General features: G+C 34.5%; 1 protein-coding gene across 1 annotated transcript in view; it reads left to right on the forward strand.

Moving 5' to 3' along the window:
- The first annotated feature begins 844 nt into the window (after positions 1-844).
- LOC127726291 (cholecystokinin receptor type A-like) overlaps positions 845-24,405 on the forward strand; it is a 29,754-nt gene continuing 6,193 nt past the window's right edge. The window contains exon 1 of the mRNA XM_052233611.1: positions 845-1,879. Within this exon, the coding sequence (XP_052089571.1) occupies positions 1,519-1,879 (361 nt within the window). The 5' untranslated portion in view covers positions 845-1,518. The remainder of the gene's footprint in view (positions 1,880-24,405) is intronic.

Below are 24,405 nucleotides of genomic sequence, written 5' to 3' on the forward strand. Positions count from 1 at the left end.
TATTTATTACTTTTATGTAAATCAGATGTAATCGTCTCATTTCTTCGGGGCTCACGCCCCTCAGATATGAGAAGCTTACATCTTATACGTATAATTCGACTCTGATAAAGGGAGCTGTATGTGAACTTTTAAATAGTACATTAATAAAATTGGTAGAACAGCATTTTGTATTCTGTACACAGGTTAACATTTTAACATATAGTTATTATGAGATAAATAAATATCGTGACATCCAGCGTCTGATATAAATATTATCTGATGAAAAAGGAGGCAACAGATAACAAAGTGACAATCAAAAATCATAATCAGACAATAACAATGCAAAAGAACGACGAAAAGAAAATCAACAATCTTCAACTGGATACTACACTGAATCTATAGACTATAGCTTAATGTCAATTATATATTTTATCGAAACTTAAAGGTTGGACGTACTGTTTGTTATAATGCTGCATGCGCGTATTTTTTGATAGAATGTATTGACAGTTTTTCAGTGATTACAGTTGTATCTTACTATTATTCCTAATATTTCTATAAATTGGGATTTCATAGATTATATCTTTGATGGTGTTTTTTTTTTATAACTGAGTATAAAAATTTGAAGATATTAAAGAATTATTTTAATTAAAGATATTTTTCTGTATGGTCTATAAAAGTGTTTCTTGAATCAATATTTGCAATGACAACAAACCTAATAATGAAATGTTGGCGTTAAAATTTTATTTTCTTGAAAATCATAAACAACATTAACTGATGCATATTTACAATAATTGAGGCATGATTTAAATGCAGAAGTGCTATTTAAAGAAATCTTTCAAACATAAATAACTTTTATTAACTCATCAAGAAAACGGCAGAGTGATATCTCGAACTGACATTTTGACATTTTTACAAGATGCCTATCCCCAACATTGTATATGATATTGTGCTCTAATAAACAGTGGAATATGTTAGAGTTTACAAGATGCTTGAAGTTCCCTCCTGATTTTGTGTTCTAATAGCCGGTACAACAAAATAGATTTTTTACAATACGCATCCCTCCAACGTTGAATGTGATTTTGTGCTCTTATAGACAGTGGAACAAGTAAGAGTTTAAAAGCTGCTTGAAGTTCCCTCCTGATTTTATGGTCTAATAGCCTGTAGAACAAAATAGATTTTTACAATACGCATCCCTCCAACGTTGAATGTGATGTTGTGTTGAGATAACCAGTGGAACAATGTATTACTTATCTAGCTGATATGATTTCTGAATGGAAGAATCCAATTGATTATTGTGATACACCAATAATGCTTGTGGTTTAATCAAAGACAATCATTGGTCAGATAGTTGTGATATATCTGAATCCGATTATTCACTTTTATCAATTATCATTTCTATAAAGAGACAAATGGAAGATAGTATAATGATCTGTAATATAGAGCACGGTTTATGATTTAGTGGAATTTGAATATACAGAGTTGATTTGATAGTACAATTTAACTACATATTAATATTGTATTATAAGCTGATTTGCAGTTATGATTCAAACAATGAACATAACCGAACCTTTGACTAATGATAGTACTCGAGCAAACGCTACCTGCTTAGACAACAGCTGTTTTAAACCGTATGAAATACCAGCCCTAACTTTGGAATGGAAAATACTCATACCACTATACTGTCTAATCTTTGTATTGTCTGTTGTTGGGAACATACTGGTTATCCTGACGTTAGTCCAAAATAAACGGATGAGAACAGTGACAAATGTCTTCCTGCTCAACCTCGCCATCAGTGATTTGTTTATAGCTATACTATGTATGCCCTTCAACACAATACCACTCATTCTACAGAATTTCATTTTTGGGAAGTTTATGTGTATATCAGTACGTTATCTGCAAGGTAAGTTAATAATTGTCATTCATAGATATGTAAATAGTGAATCCCTGGATACCATAATGATTCAGATTATCCCAAATGTCTTTCTGGTTTCACTATGATGTAGGGTATTGTCATTTTGTATGGTTATACTTTTACCCCAGGAATAGATTACATAAGCTGTATTTCCCAAACGTTTTAGGAATTTTGGGTCGTTAATGCTCTTCAACTTCGTACCTTTTTTGGCCTTTTAAACTTTTTTGATGCAAGCGTCACTGATGAGGTTTTTGTAGACGAAATACGCGTCTGGCGTAAAAAAAGTCAATCCTGCTATCTATGATGAGTTTTTTTTTTTTATCCTTTACGGTTTTATCAGTTCTTCAACATTTGTATTAGATTTGGGTTTTCAAAAATATCGGCCGCGAATATCTTGTTGAAATGCATATCTGGTCCTGAATATGTTCTTACACGTTTTAATGAATATCGCTTTATAAAATTTCGTTCGTCCGAAGCGCTTCTCTGGATTTGCCTTCTGGAGGAAAGCTCAAACTTAAGCATTCGAAAGCCAATGATGCAAAATTACGTAGCCACGTTAGTAGCTATACGACCAAACCGGACATAAAAAGAATAGCCTAATTCATCTCAGGTCAATTTTGCATGAGGAAGTTTGAATTTTTTTTTTTTTAAATATTATTAATGTCTTAATGTATAAGCTACTTTATATAATTTGGAGTATATAAATTCATTCCAACTTTTGATTGAATCCATGTTTATCAATTTCACCTATCTAAGACCAAGTTTGCGGGAGTTTGGACCTTGGTTTTTGAATATTAAGAAGATATTTAGAAACCAAGGTTCAAACTCCCGCAAAGCTGGTCTTAGATAGATGGAATTGATAAACATGGATTCAATCAAAAGCTGGGATGAATTTATATGCTATATTTATATGGTTTCTAAATATCTTCTTAATTGATTAACAGTGAATTTAATTCGTCCTTTCATTTGGATGATGATTGTTAATGTAGTAATTCGAATTAATTCATCATAACGTGTACTTACATTTTCTTTGTGAAAACCCATTATCCGAATTTTTTTCTAGCAACATATTGTAACAATCAACTATTGACATGTTGACAATGCATAATATAAAACAAGCAATCATACAGGCTTTGTTTCTTCTAACTTCATGTATTCCTAGGTTCGAGTGTTGTAGTTAGATGAGTAACACGACGAGTGCCACATGTGGAGCAGAATCTGTACACGCTTCCGAAGCACCTGCGAGCAACCCCGATTTTTGTGTTGCTCAGTCTGTAGCTTTCTATGTAGTGTTTTATATGCTGTCGTTTGTCTTTTGATCGTTTGTTTGTTTTGTTTTTGCCATGGCATTGTCCGTTTATTTTCGACTTATGAGATCGAATATCCCTTTGGTATCTTTCGTCTCTCTTTTGAAACCTAGACGCTAGATGTCATTTATTTTGTCTTGTCCGCGTCTAGCAAAACTTTCAATAAGTATATGAGAGACTATCGCAGATCTGAAATTAATATCAACACGTGCATTTGTTTCTCTCACTTAGTTGATAGAGCTGCATTTCTTTTCATCTTCCTAAGTTAAGTTTCATATCAAGTTTTAACTTCTCTCAAAACGACGACCTATACTTGAAACTTAATAAACGACGATCTAAAAACGTAACTTATAAAAGCGACGATATATAAATACATGTAACTTTAAAAATTGACGATCTATTTACATGTTACTTTAAAACGAAATGAAGGAAGTTACTCTGGAACACATTAGCTAATTTCAAAGAAAGCTCTTATCAGTAATTTTCTGCATGCTGGGTTGGTCGTTATCACATCCTTTGTTACTAATTATCTGCATGCTGAACTGGAAATTATCACATCGTTGTAAAATAATAATGATTAGTGTTCATGAACTTAGTATTCATGAACTTTAGCCAGGATAACGGTACTGGAATGAAAAAGACGGAATTTGTTGTTGCAAAATTGTGAAATTATTTGATATTAAGAAATATATCTCCCTAATGCAAAGCTCTGATCCTTACACGGCTTTGCTTATAGTTTTAGTCGTTTTTTGTTTTATCAAGTTTTTGATTTTCAAATATTTTGCCTCGATCATAACTGAAGAGACATATCATTGTTTGGGGTTTGTGTTGCTCAGTCTTTAGTTTGATATGTTGTGTGTCGTAAACTGTTGGTTGTTTTTTGGTCGTTTTTCATTTTTTGCCATGAAATCGTCAGTTTGTTTTCGGTTTGTTTGAATGTCGTTTTGTTATCTTTTGCCTCTCTTTCACGGAAACAAAAAATCAAATACACAGCTTCTAATTACTGTTTGTCGTTAAAAAGTCTCAGTGAGAACAAGACAACATTAAAAGCAAAGAAAATTGTGATTTTGCAGCTGTTTTTCGTGAAACCATGTAATGTGGCATTTAAATAAATGAATATACCATTTGCAGCAAGTTAAGATTCCTTAAATCTTTACACTTTTGAATAATATACATGAATTGGTACTATGTTGCATTGATTCCTTGCATTGACCGTTGTAACATGTAATAAATATAGGGATCATTATTAGTAAACCCATTAAAGATTTCGTGTAATTTTTGGCACTATCTAACCCAAACTCCCTTGCATTTATTTACTTACTTGAAGCACTGTCTAACCCAAACTCCCTTCACATTTCTTGTTCTTTCTTGTAGCACTGTCTAACCCAAATTCTCTCACATTTCTTTCTCCGACTTGTAGCACTGTCTAACCCAAACCTTCTCACATTTTTTTTCCTACTTGTAGCACGGTCTAACCCAAACTCCCTCGGATTTCTTTTCTTACTTGTAGCACTGTCTAACCAACATTATCTCATTTCTTTTTCCGACTTGTAGCACTGTCTAACCCAAACCTTCTCATATTTCTTTTCCTACTTGTAGCACTGTCTAACCCAAACTCCCTCGGAATTCTTTTCTTACTTGTAGCACTGTCTAACCAAAATTCTATCACATTTCTTTTTCTTACTTGTAGCACTGTCTAACCCAAACTCCCTCACATTTCTTTTTCTTACTTGTATCACTGTCTAACCCAAACGCCCATCACATTTCTTAACTTACTTGTAGCACTGTCTAACCCAAGCTCCCTCACATTTCTTTTTCTTACTTGTAGCACTGTCTAACCCATGCTCCCTCACATTTCTTTTTCTTACTTGTAGCACTGTCTAACCCAAACTCTCTCACATTTCTTGTTCTTACTTGAAGCACTATCTAACGCAAACTTTCTCACATTTCTTTTCTTACTTGCAGCACTATTTAACCCAACTCCCTCACAATTCTTCAATTACATGTAGCACTGTCTAACTCAAACTCTCTCACATTTCTTTTTTCTATTTGTAGCACGGTCTAACCCAAACTCCCTCACATTTCTTGTTCTTACTTGTAGCACTGTCTAACCTAAACTTTCTCACATTTCTTTTCCTACTTGTAGCACTGTCTAACCCAAACTCCCTCGGAATTCTTTTCTTACTAGTAGCACTGTCTAACCCAAATTCTATCACATTTCTGTTTCTTACTTGTAGCACTGTCTAACCCAAATTCTATCACATTTATTTTTCTAACTTGTAGCACTGTCCAACTCAAACTATCTCACATTTCTTTTTCCTACTTGTAGCACGGTCTTACCCAACTCCCTAGCAATTCTTAATTTACTTGTAGCACTGTCTAACTCAAACTCTCTCACATTTCTTTTTCCTATTTGTAGCACGTTCTAACCCAAACTCTCTCACATTTCTTGTTCTTACTTCAAGCACTGTCTGATCCAAACTCCCCCACATTTCTTTTTCTTACTTGTAGCACTATTTAACCCAACTCCCTCGCAGTTCTTAACTTACTTGTAGCACTGTCTAACGCAAACTCCATCACATTTCTTTTCTTACTTGTAGCACTGTCTAACCCAACTCCCTCGGAATTCTTGTTCTTACTTGTAGCACGTTCTAACCCAAACTCTCTCACATTTCTTGTTCTTACTTCAAGCACTGTCTAATCCAAACTCCCCCACATTTCTTTTTCTTATTTGTAGCACTATTTAACCCAACTCCCTCACATTTCTTTGTCTTACTTGTAGCACTGTCTAACGCAAACTCCATCACATTTCTTTTCTTACTTGTAGCACTGTCTAACCAAACTCCCTCGGAATTCTTGTTCTTACTTGTAGCACTGTCTAACCCAAACTCCCTCACATTTCTTTTCTTACTTGTAGCACTGTCTAACCCAACTCCCTCGCAATTCTTAACTTACTTGTAGCACTGTCAAACGCAAACTTCCTCACATTTCTTTTCTTACTTGTAGCACTGTCTAACCCAACTCCCTTGCAATTCTTAACTTACTTGTAGCACTGTCTAACGCAAACTCCCTCATATTTCTTTTCTTACTTGTAGCACTGTCTAACCCAAACTCCCTCACATTTTTTTGTCTTACTTGTAGCACTGTCTAACCCAAACTCCCACACATTTCTTTTCTTACTTGTAGCACTGTCTAACTCAAATTATCTCACATTTCTTTTTCTTACATGTAGCACTGTCTAATCCAAACTCCCTCACATTTCTTTTTCTAACTTGTAGCACTGTCTAACTCAAACTATCTCACATTTCTTTTTCTTACATGTAGCACTGTCTAACCCAAACTCTCTCACATTTCTTTTTCTTATTTGTAGCACTGTCTAACCCAAACTCCCTCACATTTCTTTTTCTTATTTGTAGCACTGTCTAACCCAAACTCCCTCACATTTCTTTTTCTCACTTGTAGCACTGTCTAACCCAAACTCCCTCGGAATTCTTTTCTTACTTGTAGCACTGTCTAACCCAAACTCCCTCACATTTATTTTTCTTACTTGTAGCACTGTCTAACCCAAATTCTCTCACATTTCTTTTCTTACTTGTAGCACTATTTAACCCAACTCCCTCGCATTTCTTTTCTCATGCACGGCTTCGTAATTACAGAATTTCACAATACAAGTTAAATCAAAAATGGCGGAAATGAACATGCAGTTTTATCTTTAATTTTGACATTTTAATATCCTGATCATACAAGTAACGTATTTGTGGCAACACACTCAGAACATTCATAATTTGTTAATGAAAATTGCAGGATATTGTGCTTAATATAAATGGTAAGAAAACACGGAAAAAAAACAAATACATTTGTATAGTCAAAATAAGATGTGTAATAAAGATTATGGGAGAAAGACATCGTTACATTCTAATGGTAGCAACAAACAGGGGAATTTATTATAATTAAATGTAATAGATAGAAAATTATTTAATTTCTCAAGATACGAACTTTTATTCCATATATATTAGTGAAAATAACAACGTCCAGAGATTATACTAGAAGACTATTATGATAATATTTGGAAACAAAAAATGAATGTAATAAAACATCATTTAACTCTATCGTAGTAAAATTATTCATGACAGAAAAATTACTACGTGCACACGAAACAAGTGAACAGCGCTTTTATTGCCGTTCCTCATCTCAAAGTCTTAGCGAGGCCTTCAATATGGAGCAAAAGATAGTTGGATTCTTTTGCGAAGCACTGAATTAAAAAAATAATCATTGTAAAAAGTGTTTGCGGAAACTAAAAAACATAATGGTTCATAATATATCATATCATAATATCCACAATCCTTCAGCACTCACATGGCAGTTATAGCGTAAGGTCACATTAGCGAACTAATGTATACTACTCTTATTATCACATTTTTCCATCGCTAACTTTTAGTTACACATAGCAAAATATTATAGATCGATTGTTGCTTGCTAAACGTCCGTCGTGTGACAATTATCCCTGCATATTTTGGACGAAAATAGATTAACGAATTAAACATAGTATAAACTATACACTTGATGATCTCCTATCCATATTTAAAAACAATGGTAGGCATCAATTATTATGTAAACTGGGTCAAATACTAATTAGTAAACTACATGACATTTTCAAGGAGTGTGACACAATTTCGTTCTTCAGCCCACTTTATGAATATTCGCGTATTATTACAGTTTTTTGCTACCATAGGCTTTTCCCGCGTATCGATAAACCAGAAGATCATAAACGGCATTTTCTGAAAATTAAATATATTAACAGAGGTATTAATTTCATCAACTTATCGAGTATATTTAATGACTCTACCATTCAAAACTTTATACCTCCCTATTTTGATAACACAGAATCTATTATTTCGTATACATGCAAAAAAAAAAAACCAGCAGAAGTTTAATTTTAGATTATACGTCAGTAAAATCAGACATCAGTGTAGAAAATAATACTCCTCTAACTTGAGACTGTGTATCCCTATGGCCATGTTATTACGGGGAACCTCAAGACCGGGAGGTTAAACACTTTTTGAAAAAAAGGGTCAAAATATCGTCCTCATCTAAAATAGATTGGAAGCAGTGTCGTCAGTTGGAAAAAATCAGATAAAAAACTCTTGATTCTTATTTAAATAAATGTATGAACGTTGTGGATTTTCGAATATCACATTTTGAAAATAATTTAGAAATAAATAAAAGAGTACATAATACGCCTATTTCTAGAATAAGAAACAAACTTCATGTACTCGCAAAGCGATTTATGTTTGTTCCTGCCGACAAAACAGCCAACAATATGGTGATGGTAGGCCGTAAATACTACACGGACGTTCTTAAGAATAAAATTTTAAATTCTTCTACATTCAAGTCCGTGCGCTCCACAGAGAGTCATATAGTAAACAATCATAAAAAATTACCATAACCACATCACAGCTTGAGGCCTCATCTGAACATTTGAAGGTCCTTAATATGTATTGGTTACCTAAACTACACAAAAAACAGTAAAATATCGTTTCATCTCGGCCTCTAGTAAGTGTTCTACAACTAATCTTTCAGTTCTTTTAACTAGTTCCTTAACTACTTTCAAAGAGTTTATCATTAACTTTTGTAATAAAACATATGAAAATAGTGGAATTACCTATTTTTGGAGTGTAAAATTTTTATTTTATGTTTTAGATAGATTACGTGCTTTTGATGGTCCTTTTGATTCTGTTGAAAGTTTTGACTTTTCATTCAACTCTTTACACTACACTTTCACACATTCTTATCAAACAAAAGTTTTCCTATTTAATCAAATGGTCGTTTGGTAAATTTGAATGCAAATATATTTGCTGCAACTCATTGAAAGCCTTCTTCTCTAATGAGAAAGGTAAATATGCTAGATATACCTACTGGAGGTGTGATGAGATGATTGAAGCTGTTAATTTTCTCCTTGATACTATTTATGTACGTTTCGGCAATAAAGTTTATCGACAGGTTGTAGATATTCATATGGGCATCAATTGCGCCCCTTTAATAGCAGACTTGTTCTTGTACTGTTATGATTCATAGTTTTTGGCCAAACTCAGTAAAGACCCGTCTAAATTGCATTTAATTGATAAATTAAACAACACTTATCGTTATCTTGATGATATATTTTCGTTAAATAATCAAGGATCTTCTAAATATACTGCAGAAATCTACCCAAAGGAACTTACTGTAAATAAAGGAAATATGAACGGTATAGAAACTCTACACTAAAATTTACGACAAAAAGGATGTTTTTTCATTCTTTATTGTCGATTATTTTCCTTTTTTGGACGGTGATGTTCCTTTGGCACCATCTTACGGTGTTTATGTTTTACTACTCGTTTGCTATGCCCGTGCCTGTTGTGACGTTTTGGATTTCAATGAACGCAATCTATGTATAACTGGTAAATTACTAAGTCCGAGATTTCGTTACCACAAATTACTTAAAAACTTTAATAACTTTTTCCATAGATATACAGATTTAGTTTGGAAGTTTGGTTGTACCTGTAGAAAACTTATTTTTAACGGGATAGCACAGCCTAATTTTTACGGAGATGTTGTTTACCGAGCCCGTAAATTTAGATACGATCCGGGTAAACTTATCGATCCTTTAAATAAACTTATTCTGAAAGGTTACCAAATTCAACACAGTGACTATGATTAAATCTTTGAATATTGTTTTTATTGGTATTAATATTGATTTTGTTATCAGTAAATTAAAATCAAACTAAACATATGCATATGCATGGCTCTACAATCTGTCCATACATGTATCTTGGCTTTGCACAAGATCATGTTTTTCTCTGACTGTTAATAACGTCTTTACACTAAATTCATTGGACGTTGGATGTGTACTGATTGATATTTTAGTCTTAGATGCATGATTTTTTTTATTAGTTGTTATTGGCTTTGAACTAGCTGTCAGTAACTGCGAGTACTCTCAGATCTGTACATAGTGTCTTTTTGTTGTGGGGATGTATAAGTACCCATCCACGCCCACTCTGTGATTTTGTTAGATGTATTTCTGCTTTGTATCCATCTGATGAGTTAAGCCTTTTTCAACTGACTTTTATAGTTAAAAAAAAATTGTTCTTATGTTGTACTCTTACATAACTGTCCCAGGTTAGGGGGAGGGTTGGCGCCTTCAAACTAGTTTAACCTCACCACATTCTATATGTGCCTGTCCCAAGTCAAGAGCCTGAAATTGGGTGGTTGTCGTTTGCTGCTGTATATCATGTTTGTTTTTCGTTCATTATTTTGTACATAAATCCGGCCGTTAGTTTTCTCGTTTGAATTGTTTCACATTTGTCATTTCGGGGCCTTTTATAGCTGACTATGGGTTTTACTCATTGTTGAAGGCCGTACTGTGACCTATAGTTGTTAATGTTTGTGTCATTTGGTCTCTTGTGGAGAGTTGTCTCATTGGCAATCATACCACATCTTCTTATTTTTATAACAATTAAGACAACAGGATGGTAGATTGAGACAAGGGGAAATTTGAACTGCCACTGGCAAATTATGGTATGTTGGATGAGGAAACAAAGTTTGCCTCGCATCAGGTCACTTACGGACCCCTCAGAGAGTTGTTGCAAGGGTTCTTTAACACACAGAGAGCGTGGCACTCACCCTACATGAAGTAGCGGATATAACGTCCTCATTCCGACCAGCGTGGCTGCGTATTCATACATCCCCAAACTTTGAGCAAGGGTTCAACTGTCGGGACGGGAGAAGACCAGGGATATCATATGTAGATAGATAATCAAAACTGTGGGTGCGCTTATAGCGAAATACAATACTGCATTTAATGTGTAACTCAACTTTTGATTGAATTAATATAATATCTAAGCATGTTCCATTCGTCAATCATTCAAGGTCTTGTTAATTTTGACCTTTGACGGTATTGACTTTTCTCTTTAGCTTCTTCGAAAAACATTGGCTCTGAGCGTGTCTGATTAAAGAAATGTAGAATAATGAAATGCGCAAATACAGACAACGAAAGAGGTCTGAGACTTGCTTTATTAAAAAGACTTAGGAATAACGATTTGGTTTTAAATCAATTGTTTTTGTTCTAATGATTTGCAACAAACTATACAAAATAAATGAATACAATTGTTGGTCACTTTTGATGTTTCAATTCGCAATGTATTTGTGCACCATTGGCATTTCTCTTAACGTCTTCGCTTTAAGATGACCGTATATTTTATGGATTTAAACTGAAGATTTACATGTGGCCAACTTTTATATACAGTAAACCAAAATGATTTAAAGCAAGTGGCTTTTTAACTTGTAGGGTTTGCACGTATATGAGTTGCCCACTATAACAGCTGTGTGTAGCTTCTTATTTCTGCCACTAAGATGATGCATTCGTTCCAGTAAGTCTGTTTTAAGTTAATCTCTTTATATTGTTAATTGTTATACGTATATATGTTTTGAGTAAAGTAAATATATGAAATTCATGCGTCCATCTTCTTAATCATATTTACCTTTATTAGCGTTACTTTGATATATTAGCTGAAAGTTGATCTGAAACATGTGAACTCACAACAGGTTTATTGAAATAAACATCTCTGACCAAGAACGTCTACACCAAGGTACCCGCACGTCCTAATTATATTTCTTATACCATCATTTGGTGATCAAGTTTTATTCTGTAACTTAATCAAATCCACGGAAATGTTTGTGCATTACTGTTAAACTACTACTTAAATAAGAATAGGGAAAGACAAATAAACTTAAAGAGGGAGGTTCCATTCCCCCTGAATGTATTTCACGTCAAGGTAATTTTTCAATCTTTGCTAAAGTTTCAGTATCATAGTTTGATATGCGTACTTTGAGGATCTAACAATATAATGGTTTATTTCTAAACAGTAATCGGGATTATGTTGGAAGTAAAGTATATATATATATTCTTTTGGACACTAATTAATGTCATTGTCCTTCGACTCAATATTTTGTATTGAAATTTTGTGACCAAATATCTTCATTACATGTAGCAGCATGTAGCGCTGAATAACATAATTATAATTGATGTCATGGAAATCAATAAAATTGTTAATTGGGCCTACCTTTTACGCAGTGGCTATTCTTCCAGCTAGCGGGGAAAATAGGAAAGAATGTATATTCTTCCGGCCATCCGGAAAAGTAACTTTTCTCTGCTAATATGCTATTTTCTCGGCCATACAGAGCAATGAATGTGTTTTTCCATTCACTAAAAATCAAGTAAATTTACTCCATATATGTTAGTTTAATAATAAATAATTGAAACAGAAACGTTACTTTAACGTCAGTTCTACATTTCCTTTTAATGTTACTTGGAAAAGAGAGAAGACAGATACAAAAAGGACATTACAAAATCATAAGTCAAAAATATGCTGACACTGCCATAGCTAAAAAATAAAATAAAAATAAGCAACAGTATAAAAAACACAAAATAGAAAAATAAAGACTGATCAACACGAACCCCACCAAAAACTGGGGGTAATCTCAGGTGTTCCAAAAGGGTAAGCAGATCCTGCTCCACATGTTGCACCGGTCGTGTTTCTCATATAACTACAAACCAGGTGATAAGTCTTATTCGGTAGGTCACTTTCGGGGAAAAGGGGCTGGGATTATAGTTACAGCAATGGAACATATCCGTCATCATCTGTGAAACAGATATTTATAACGGTCAACCAACTCGTGATGGAGTTGCTTTAACGTTTCTCAGAGTCTACAAAATAACGTAAAAATACGTTCGTAAGTAACGTAATTTTAACATAAAATTTAAGTTAGAATAACGTTACATTAACGTTATTTTGTTTGCTGGGTAGTATACATCATATTCAGACTTGTTTCGTGCTTCTAAGGGAATGAGGGCCACAGATACCTCTTCTCTCTGTATGTTCTACCTATCAATTTCCTGTAAGTTTAGGAATCGGGGCAGTGGTTTATGGCTTCTAAGGGAATGGGGGCCACAAATACCTCTCCTGTTTGTATGTTCTACCTGTCAATGTCCTGTAAGGTTAGGAATCGGGCCAGTAGTTTATGGCTTCTAAGGGAATGGGGGCCACAGATACCTCTTCTCTTTGTATGTTCTACCTATCAATTTCTTGTAAGGTTAGGAATCGGGCCAGTGGTTTATGGCTTCAATGAACATCTATGATTCCTAAAAAAGATCATGAATTTATCATTTCCTTGGAGATTGGTTTCAATGAAATCATCAATTGATTTTGCATGCTTTTTGATTTAAATGTTTGATGATTTTTAAAACATAGAAAAAAAGAGAAAAGGATAGGCACATATAAACGTCCCCAAAAGTAAAATTGTGTTTATAATAATAAAACATAACATCTATTTTTATTGAGAACATAAATAAAACAGAATAAAATAAAAAGGCCGGGGTTTAAACCCCAAGCCTGCTATACTATTCCCAGCGCAGGCATATCAGTGCATGTTTATAGATCTCCGTTTTAGTAGAACTTATAAATCATGCAGCCAAGTATATTTGATTTAGTCGTTTTCCTGTGATTTGGTTTGCCTCCATTAATGCAGGTAAAGGTAATGGTGTATTTCCGTTTGATTTCCCGCTTCATTCCACTTAGTTTACGTGCAAAATCTATTGCTCTGGAGTCTGTTCTATAGAAATTTGATTTGAAGGCAATCACATTCTCTCTAACATTCTTTAGGACATCTTGCATACGCACTTTTGCAATCCGATACCTTATCTGGGACACTTTCCGCACAACATGACACTGCTGCTCATGTTGAACATTTGCGCATGTGCAAAGGAATGGCCGGGAAAAGAGAGATTATTTTACATATTCTTCTGGCTGAAACAAAAGATACTCCGTACTTGTTAAAGGTTACTTTCTATACACCCTTTCTAGTACAACGGTCGTCCCTTATCGGGGCGGATTCAAGCGGGGGAGTGGCGGGCGTACACCGTCCTAAAATTTGCAATGCATGGGTTGTCCTCAGCTTAATAAGGAATATTTCGATAATTTTACCTCGCTCCGCTCGGCCAAAATTTAAGTTTGCGCCTCCAATATCCTAAAATCCTGGATCCACCCATGGGGAGCTGAAAGGTTTCTATATACCCTGGATAGTACAACGGTCAACTTATTTTCTTGCAAGGAGTTCACGTGACTGCATAACTATGTCAACATTGTATAAAATTAACCATTTGGAAAATCGGTATTGACTGACATCTTTAAATGATTAGTAAACAAATTAGCAAATCTGTCAGAATTACTCGATTTACTCCACCATATTCTGCAATCTTAACGTCAAGCTGGTCACGTTTGCTGTCAAATTCTGAGATAATTTGGTTAGATTTTAATCAAATAATTATAGTACACCAACTAGAAAGATCATCCGGGAATCTTGCGTAGTATGATTAGACTGATTTGTTGACAGAGCAACTGTCTTTTTGTTCAACGAACCAATAACTGGTGTTACGTCATTTGAAGAAATTAAAACATATATCAGATTGAATGAGGTTTGGAGTCTAATTAGTGTGGAGAAACTTGAGAACTGATCAATAATTGAAAATTGATTACTATATTAGCATTTCGGTAACATCCAAACCCATATTTTGTAGACTAAGTACTTAATTTAATATACATGTAGTAAGTATACAAAAACATGTATAAGTAAAAATAGGTCTCTTCATATAGCCATAGATTAAAACAGTCGAAATAACTTGTAAGAACTTGCGTCGATAGTGCGTTCCTGTATCACCCGTCATGTACGTCGACATGCTGATACGTCAAACTCGTCATGCATATGGCAACATTTTGAATTCTTTGCTAATTTGCATTGCGGCCATATTGCCTTATCATGAGGACAGCCATTACAATAGGATTATACATGCCCCTAAAATAAATATACAAATATACAAACTCCTAAATCTCATCATCAATGTGTCCGCATATAGGTGTATTGTACATGTTTTTGCATTCTGTTCGTGTACAAATGAACCTTTTCAACTTTGAAAACTTTCGGCCTTTCCAGTTTAAAAATCGACAGCGTAACCGTATTATAATTGCTATATAAAATAACGAAATTCGTAAAAATGAAATATTCAAAATAGAAATAAAGGTACAAGAAGAGCTGTATCATGATTTGTCCGCATATAGGGAAACACCTTTCAGGTTGATTTTTCGGGTTAAATAACTTTTATCTGACTAGCTTTCTTGTGTTCCGGCCAAATTCTTTTAAAAACATGATGATTTCATCCCATTTCGTCAAAAGTCAAATTTTAATCATTTTTTTCTAAAAAGTACACAGCATATTTGTAAATATCCGCCCAAGAAATTTTTCAAAGACACGTTAGTTTTAGATTCAAGACGGAAAAAGACTTGATTATCCGCAAATTTAATATAATTTATATTTTTCAATCTTCAACAAAGGAAAGTAATTCAATCAAAAGGGCCGAAGTCACGTGGTGCAAACCCTATGAATAAAGTACCTAGGATTTTGCCATATGTGCACATTGAAAGGGTTTTCCTTCGTTACCTGTCATATTCCTAGATATGGTTTTCCTTCATTACCCATCATGTGTGTCGATAGGGTTTTCCTTGATCACCCGTCATGTGCGTTGATATGGTTTTCTTTCATCACTCATAATGTACGTCGATGGGGTATGATTCCTTCAAAACCCGTCATGCATGTCAACGAGGTTTTCTTTTATTTTCGTCATACTCACCAAGAGGGTATCCTTCACCATTCGTCATGCTAGTCGATAGTGTATTCCTTTATCCCCCGTTATGAGGGTCGATATGGTATTCCTTCAAACCCCTCTTTTGTGTCGATAGGGTATAACGTCAGTCCCTTTTGTGTTCGATGGGGTATTTCTTTTTTTTAATCATATGTCTCGACAGGGTAAGAACTATTCCCACATCTTCCCTTACATGCGTCGATAGCGTAATCCGTCATTACTCCCAATGCGAGTCGAAGAGGTATTCCTTTGTCATCCGTCATGCGCGTCGACAGGTTTTTTCTTCATCATCTGTCAAGCGCGTCGATGAGGTATACCTTTGTTACTTGTAATACGCGTGCAGTAGTGCGTTCCTTCTTCACGATAGGTTATTCCTTCACCCCCACAAATGAGTGTTCATCTATTATTTTCTCAATCGTCCTTTATGCACATGGACATGGTATTCCACCCGTTTTACGCATTGATAGGGTACTAAGTATTTCTCTATCTTCTGTTATGCACATGGGTATTCGTGTCTAAGCTTTTATCCGATTCATTTTCATAAGTCGGATCAGAAACATGTTAAAATTAGGATTAGTGTCAAGAGGATATGTCTCCCTAGCTAATCTAATACCCAATTCACCCTTTTGTATCAACAATAAGGGGGTATGTTGGACTTCCAGATGAGGAACAACTGTTACAGCCAAAGGACCCAAAATTATTAATTAAGACATTTAGATTAAATTATTATCAATTAGCTTTTACACGTATAAGAGTATTTTATTGGTGATAAGACGTTAATATATTGAGAACGTGAGAACGTGATATTTGATGAAAATATTTAAGAATATTAACAGCTGGAACAGCAAACAAACAACCTTAAAAAATTACTATATTGTGTATCCACGTAACTTACTAATAGTCTATGGGAACTGTTTGAATATTTATCAGAAGACGTTTACAAGCTGCAATTATCACGATTTTTATTCATAAACAAATTATACTTTTGAATATCTCATATATGCACCTGTTCTTATCGAATTGGATGATTTGATTTTGAGTTTCATTATTAATTTAGAAACGTAAATGTACTTTAGATTTAAGTGATTAAGCAGACATTGCAAAAGAAGTCAGATTAGAGTAAATGTTTTACCACATGAATGTATAATAACTGGGAGTAACTGAAATGATTACGTAATCGACCTTCTGTTGAAATGATAATCATACAAAAGTAACCGAAAGATTGTGATCCTTGAGGGTTTATATCTGGGTCTGGTCTGTTGCAAAGCAATATTTCTGCCACAATCGAACATACTCATTCAGTAGGTAGCGACCATCAGGTCATTAATTCCTGTCGATACCACATATTTGATCTGTTGTTATTCTATTTTCATCCCGAATATGTACGAAATATTTGCCACTGAGCATTTAGCAAGCAATAACAAATTTGAAACTAGGTACTTTGAGGTTAACGTCGCTATAAGATTTAGGATACTAAATATCATGTGTTAAGAATAATGATAGTGCAATAAAAGCTTGGTGTCGTTATATGAGAGATTAGGAGACGGCTGTATGGTGTTTTGTTAGGGACGGCTGTATGGTGTTTTGTTTGGGACGGCTGTATGGTGTTTTGTTTGGGACGGCTGTATGGTGTTTTGTTTGGGACGGCTGTATAGTGTTTTGTTTAGGACGGCTGTATGGTGTTTTATTTGGGACGGCTGTATGGTGTTTTGTTAGGGACGGCTGTATGGTGTTTTGTTTGAGACGGCTGTATGGTGTTTTGTTTGAGACGGCTGTATGGTGTTTTGTTAGGGACGGCTGTATGGTGTTTTGTTTGGGACGGCGGCTGTATGGTGTTTTGTTTGGGACGGCTGTATGGTGTTTTGTTTGGGACGGCTGTATGGTGTTTTGTTTGGGACGGCTGCATGGTGTTTTGTTTGGGACGGCTACATGGTGTTTTGTTTGGAACGGCTGTATGGTGGTTTGTAAGGGACGGCTGCATGGTGTTTTGTTTGGGACGGCTGTATGGTGTTTTGTTTGGGACGGCTGTATGGTGTTTTGTTTGGGACGGCTGTATGGTGTTTTGTTTGGGACGGCTGTATGGCGTTTTGTTTGGGACGGCTGTATGGCGTTTTGTTAGGGACTTCTGTATGGTGTTTTGTTTGGGACGGCTGTATGGTGTTTTGTTTGGGACGGCTGCATGGTGTTTTGTTTGGGACGGCTACATGGTGTTTTGTTTGGAACGGCTGTATGGTGGTTTGTAAGGGACGGCTGCATGGTGTTTTGTTTGGGACAGCTGTATGGTGTTTTGTTTGGGATGGCTGTATTGTGTTTTGTTTGGGACTTCTGTATGGTGTTTTGTTTGGGACGGCTGTATGGCGTTTTGTTTGGGACGGCTGTATGGTGTTTTGTTAGGGACTTCTGTATGGTGTTTTGTTTGGGACGGCTGTATGGTGTTTTGTTTGGGACGACTGTATGGTGTTTTGTTTGGGACGGCTGTATGGTGTTTTGTTTGGGACGGCTGTATGGTGTTTTGTTTGGGACGGCTGTATGGTGTTTTGTTTGGGACGGCTGTATGGTGTTTTGTTTGGGACGGCTGTATGGTGTTTTGTTCGGGACGGCTGTATGGTGTTGTGTTTGGGACGGCTGTATGGTGTTTTGTTTGTGTCATTGGGTTGCTTTCCCATTGACATGTAACTATCATCTGTTTTTTTTTCGTGTAATTGTAAGAAAAATAATATGTCCTTGTAGTTATCTATTCCGTTACATTGTTGTTTACAAAATAATTGAAGATACCTGCAACCTGGCCTTATGGCAAATGTTTACTCCAGACGGTTGTTCCGCAATGTAATATTACATATAACAAAGTACCAATAATAAGGGAGGAAAATGGCAAAGAACTATCGAAAAGCTTCGCTTATAAATACCAGATTTGAAATTGTCGTAAAACAACACTGTTGTGACCTTTCTTTATTTTTAGTATTTTCCGATGTGAGTGATTGTTTGTGCAAAATTAATATATATGGTGTTAGGAGTTTAATAGTATAATTTCAAATATATACATATACGTATTAAACCTTATCTACTAGTATTATAACGTTGGGGTAAAAATGTCTATTTTAAACAAGTCATTTACTTTGTGTTCACACGAAATTAAACGAAAGTAATACTTGACAAATAATCTATGTTTATAATGCAAGTTCGCTCATATTAATGAATTGCAACATTATGCTTTTTAGATTATAAAGTAAATAGACAAATCATTCGAACAAATTTATCTGAGAGTTTGATAATAATCATGGTAAGATAGCATCACTGTTTAGAAATGTTACATTCCTGTCTGGATCAATGGGTACAAAAGTCTACAAAAAATAATAATGCTATATATTTTATGAAAATTAATGTCGAAAATATTGAAATAATAAAAAGTATTAACAAAATTATCCAACTCCAAGGCAAATTCAAAAGGAAAGAAGTCCAAAAAAACATGACAAAATCAAATGCTCTACTATATCAACCGAAGAAACGAATGGAAAACAACTGTCATATTCCTGACATGGTACAGGTATTTTCCAAAGAAAATGGTGAATTAAACCTGGTTGTATAGCTAGTTCAACCTCCCACTTGTATGACATTTGTTTATGGTACACATGTAACAGATTCCAAAGGAATGCGACATCAAATCAACGAATTGCACAATTGTATAGGCGATAACAATTGATCAATAACATATTGCCACTCGATAAAGGTAAAGACAAATCTTAATGACATAGGACCAAACATAAAAGATTACGCAGAAAACCACTTGAGAAGCATATGAGTTCACAACATCTCTTGCGGTGTTCGTGTTGCTCAATCGATGGTTTTATGCATAGCTGTTTGTCTTCTCGTTGTGTTTCTTTTCATCACGGGTTTGTCCGTTTTTCTTTTCATCACGGGTTTGTCCGTTTTTCTTTTCATCACGGGTTTGTCCGTTTTTCTTCAATTCAATATGCTAATTGACTATCCCTATTGGTATAATTACCACTTTTTTAAGACGAATAAATTAATTAATGCCATCAATTCAGAAACACGTCAGAATTATTCGTTTTATATTTGTATACAGAACCTTAGTTGTTATCGAATAATCGGTAGTAATGACTCCTTTTAGTAAGAAAACATCATTTCCCTACTTTAATTCTTATGACATTTAGTTATCGGTTGACCAATATGCGAAGTAATTCTAGCAATATATCTCCTTTTATTGCAAACAATATGGGAAAACTATAAAAAAGTGATATCATCAATGTCGTTATATATTTTCTGTGTAGCCAATTACCTAATGTATATGGCGAAATCTGTTAAGATTAATAGATATGTTCCATTCGTCTGTAAGATTTAGAAACGCATTGATTACACAGACAGATCTTCTCCTTTCAGATAGAAAACTGAATTTCGTACTTTTCTTTCAAATGTGTAATTGTATAGTGTATATAGAGTATATGGTTTTACAGTGTTATATCTGACACCAAAGAAGATGATACAATACCATATCCCCAGTGTTATATCCGACACCAAAGAAGATGATACAATACCATATCCCCAGTGTTATATCTGACACCAAAGAAGATGATACAATACCATATCCCCAGTGTTATATCTGACACCAAAGAAGATGATACAATACCATATCCCCAGTGTTATATCTGACACCAAAGAACATGATACAATACCATATCCCCAGTGTTATATCTGACACCAAAGAACATGATACAATACCATATCCCCAGTGTTATATCTGACACCAAAGAAGATGATACAATACCATATCACAATAGAACAACAGAAAGTAAGAAAATGAAGGAAAAGAGCTTCAAATAATCACATGTCTAAAGAGAATGGAAAAAAAGTGGAAGCGAAATTAATTCCGTGGACCCGATAACTGCTATGATGATATAATCATTAACATTAACATGTTTTCAGAAATTAACATTCTCCTTTGCCGTATTTTTTATTTTGTACTCCTTTTTTATTTACATAAGCAAACTATTGCCAAGACAATTCTTTAACAAGTATTATTTAATCAATACAATATGGAGTTTGGTTACTATTGTCGGTTTTTGTTCGACTTATGATGTTTGATGTTCGGGAACATACTCCCAGAAAAAGGGGAAATGTCATTGTTATTGTTTTGTTTTCTTACTTCCTGGTTGTGTTTTTGATCTAAAATAAAACACTATGAATACCTAATTGTCAAGAGCCTGTATTTCAGTGGTTGTCCTTGGTTGTTGTCTTCTATATTTGTATTTCGTTTGTTGTTTTGTCATAAATCAGGCCGACGGTTTTTGCGTTTGAATTGTTTCACATTTTGTTATGGCGGGGCCTGTTATAGCAGACTATATGATATGGGTTTCATAAATTCATAAATTATTACAATAGAATAGAAAAGGTTTCTTGTTCAACACTTGATCAAAAGATATTATAAGAAAATGAAAATGTCTTCAATGTCTGAGCTGTATCAGCTTTACGCATTGTATGTCTGGAGATAATAATAAAAATAAACTATGTATATTAAATACTTTGGTTTTGTAATTTATCCTCTGTCACTGACGCGACCTTGGATAGACAAGAACACCAATGTATCCTATACTTATACATCAATTCCTTTGTAACCTTAGGGAGCTACCATTTGATTTTTATGGGGGGGGGGGGGGGGAGGGGGGGGGGGTGCTGCCTATTTTTTTTATTAGTTTATCCTGACTTTTTTTACATAAATTGTCATCTTACCTTTTTTTTTGCCATTTTTTTGCCAAGTTGCTCATCCTGCTTTTTTTTTTTTACTACTCAAAACTTCTGTCCTGCCTTTTTTCAAATTTCATCCTAGCCCCCCTCCCCCCTCCTCCCCCATAAAAATCAAATGGTAGCTCCCTTAGTTGTGATTAAATGACCTTTATTCTTCTGAAGCAACGATGATACGATAACACATGTAAAACTATTTAGATTTCTGTGGTAAGTTAATTGAATGACACTAGCTACATCTGGTTAGCTTCTACTGGAAACATTAAATCACCGTAGACAATAATGAAATGATAATTAATCACTTATTCAGTCTAAATTGGATAAATTGGGCTTCTCATCTGACATGATCTGGAATATATAAGAGACCTAATGTATTCATTACTTGATTACCGGCATGGCAAAACAACATCGCTCGCCATTATTTCGAATAGAATAGAACTTTTAACCTTTGTCAACCGAAAATGTCAGTTTTTTACTGAAATAAATGGAGAATGTGTCCCCATGGACACAGATGATGCCCCCGCTTGCATACAACATTATAAAGGGACATAACTCAAGAACGATACAAGTGACGCTACCCAAATTTGTACTTGATCTGAGTTTTAAGGTAATAAGTATTGTGTATAGGTTTCATAATGTTTGGTTGGGGCAAACTTAAGTTACAGAACGGAAACTAAAGATCTAGCAATTTTTCCATTTATGAAGGAACGGTAAGAGTGATGCTACCAAAATTCAATCTTAATCTGTGTTTAGTGGTAATAAGCATTCTGTATAAGTTTCATAACATTTGGTTGATGCAAACTTAAGTTAGAGAATGGAAACTGAAAAGTTTGCATTTTTTTCATTTATAAAGGGACATAAACTCTAGAACGGTTAAAGTGACGCCACCAAAATTCAAACTTGATCTGTGTTTTGTGGTAATTAGCCTTGTGTATAAGTTTCATAATATTTTGTTGAGGCTAACTTAAGTAAGATAACGGAAACTAAAAATTTTGTAATTTTTCCATTTATAAAGGGGCACAACTCTAGAATGGTTATAGTGACCCTACCAAAATTCAAACTTGATCTGTATTTGGTGGTAATAGGCATTGTGTATAAGTTTCATAACATTTGGTTGAGGCAAACTTAAGTTAGAGAACGGAAACTAAAATATTTGCATTTTTTCCATTTATAAAGGGCATAACTCTAGAACGGTTAAAGTGACGCCACCAAAATTCAAACTTGATCTGTGTTTTGTGGTAATAAGCATTGTGTATAAGTTTCATAACATTTGGTTGAGGCAAACTCAAGTTAGAGAACGGAAACCAATTTTGGGACGTACGGACGTACGTACGTACAGACGGACAAGGGTAAAACTTAATTCCTCCCCCCCCCCCCCCCCGCTACAGCGGGGGCATAAATATTGCAATATGCCATGATCATACTCAGTTAAATTTTCAATTAAAGAACTTATGCATTCATCACATGGAACTTTGTGTGAAATAAAACACACCCACTGACCTAATATTAAATATACACGGTTCCCACGTGTCCACTTTTAACCAATGATATTCATAAAAGTGTATAGGAGACACGATAAAACTAATTCCACTAACACTTCTTTATATTGAATTATATTAATATAATCATTTTACCATATAAATATAATTATTCAATTGATTTAGCTCTAAATAAAGAAAGTCGAACGCCGATTGAATACATTTATAAACTGGTCAAAGAATACTGTCTTTCCATTATATATTGCAAAGCACTGATTATAATTATTCCTATATTTTTCTCAGATTTTTAGATATTTCATGTTTATGATTGATTGATTGTTGGTTGCTTAACGTCCAGTGGCAAATATTTCATGCGTATTCAGGACGATTCATGTTTATGTAATAGCAGTATCTTTTAGACGCTTTTATAAATAGACGAATACCTCTTTGTTTATGGGTTCAATGATTTCAAAAAAGAAATTGTCTGGGGCAAACCGAGCTAAAATATTAAACTTTTGCAAAATATTACGGAAATGACCTTTCGCATACGTTTTTGTAATCCCGAGCTTGCTACACCAATAATTTTCACACACCTTTTGCTTTTCTAAGTGTATAAAAGGTGCATACATGTAGATACAACTGTTTTCTAGAAATCTTGTTATTGAAAGCCTGTGTAATGTGTAATGAAGAATTTCCGCTGAATTTTTGTCACACCAGTATAAAAATAAGGAGATGAGGTATGATTGCCAATGAGGCAACTATCCACCAAAGTTAAAAAAAAGTGGATGTAAGCAATTATAGGCAACCGTACGACCTTCAACAATGAGAAAAACCCATACCGTATAGTCGGCTATAAAAGGCCCCGGCATGAAAAATATGAAACAATTCAATTGAGAAAACTAACGGCCTAATTTATAACAAAACAATTTACGAAAAACAAATATGACAGACATGAACTAACGACAACCTCCTGTCAAAGGACCATTTTCAATCTTTACTTAAATTCAGAGTATCACAGTCTAATATGTATACTTTTTATTTAAACAGTTGATCAACAAATTATAAACGCCTGAATTTAGCCAGATTTTCAATTTTAACCTATTTAAGATTTGGCAAAACAAATTAAACTTATATGAAAATACCTTGATCGGCAACATGAAGATTCATGGAAATATGTAAAACAGTGAAACTATATGGATGTATTTATGATATAGACTCTTTGCAATGCAATTTTCAGTTTTT

The sequence above is a fragment of the Mytilus californianus genome, unplaced genomic scaffold (genome assembly GCF_021869535.1).
Source record: "Mytilus californianus isolate M0D057914Y unplaced genomic scaffold, xbMytCali1.0.p SCAF_17, whole genome shotgun sequence".
Lineage (NCBI taxonomy): Eukaryota > Metazoa > Mollusca > Bivalvia > Mytilida > Mytilidae > Mytilus > Mytilus californianus.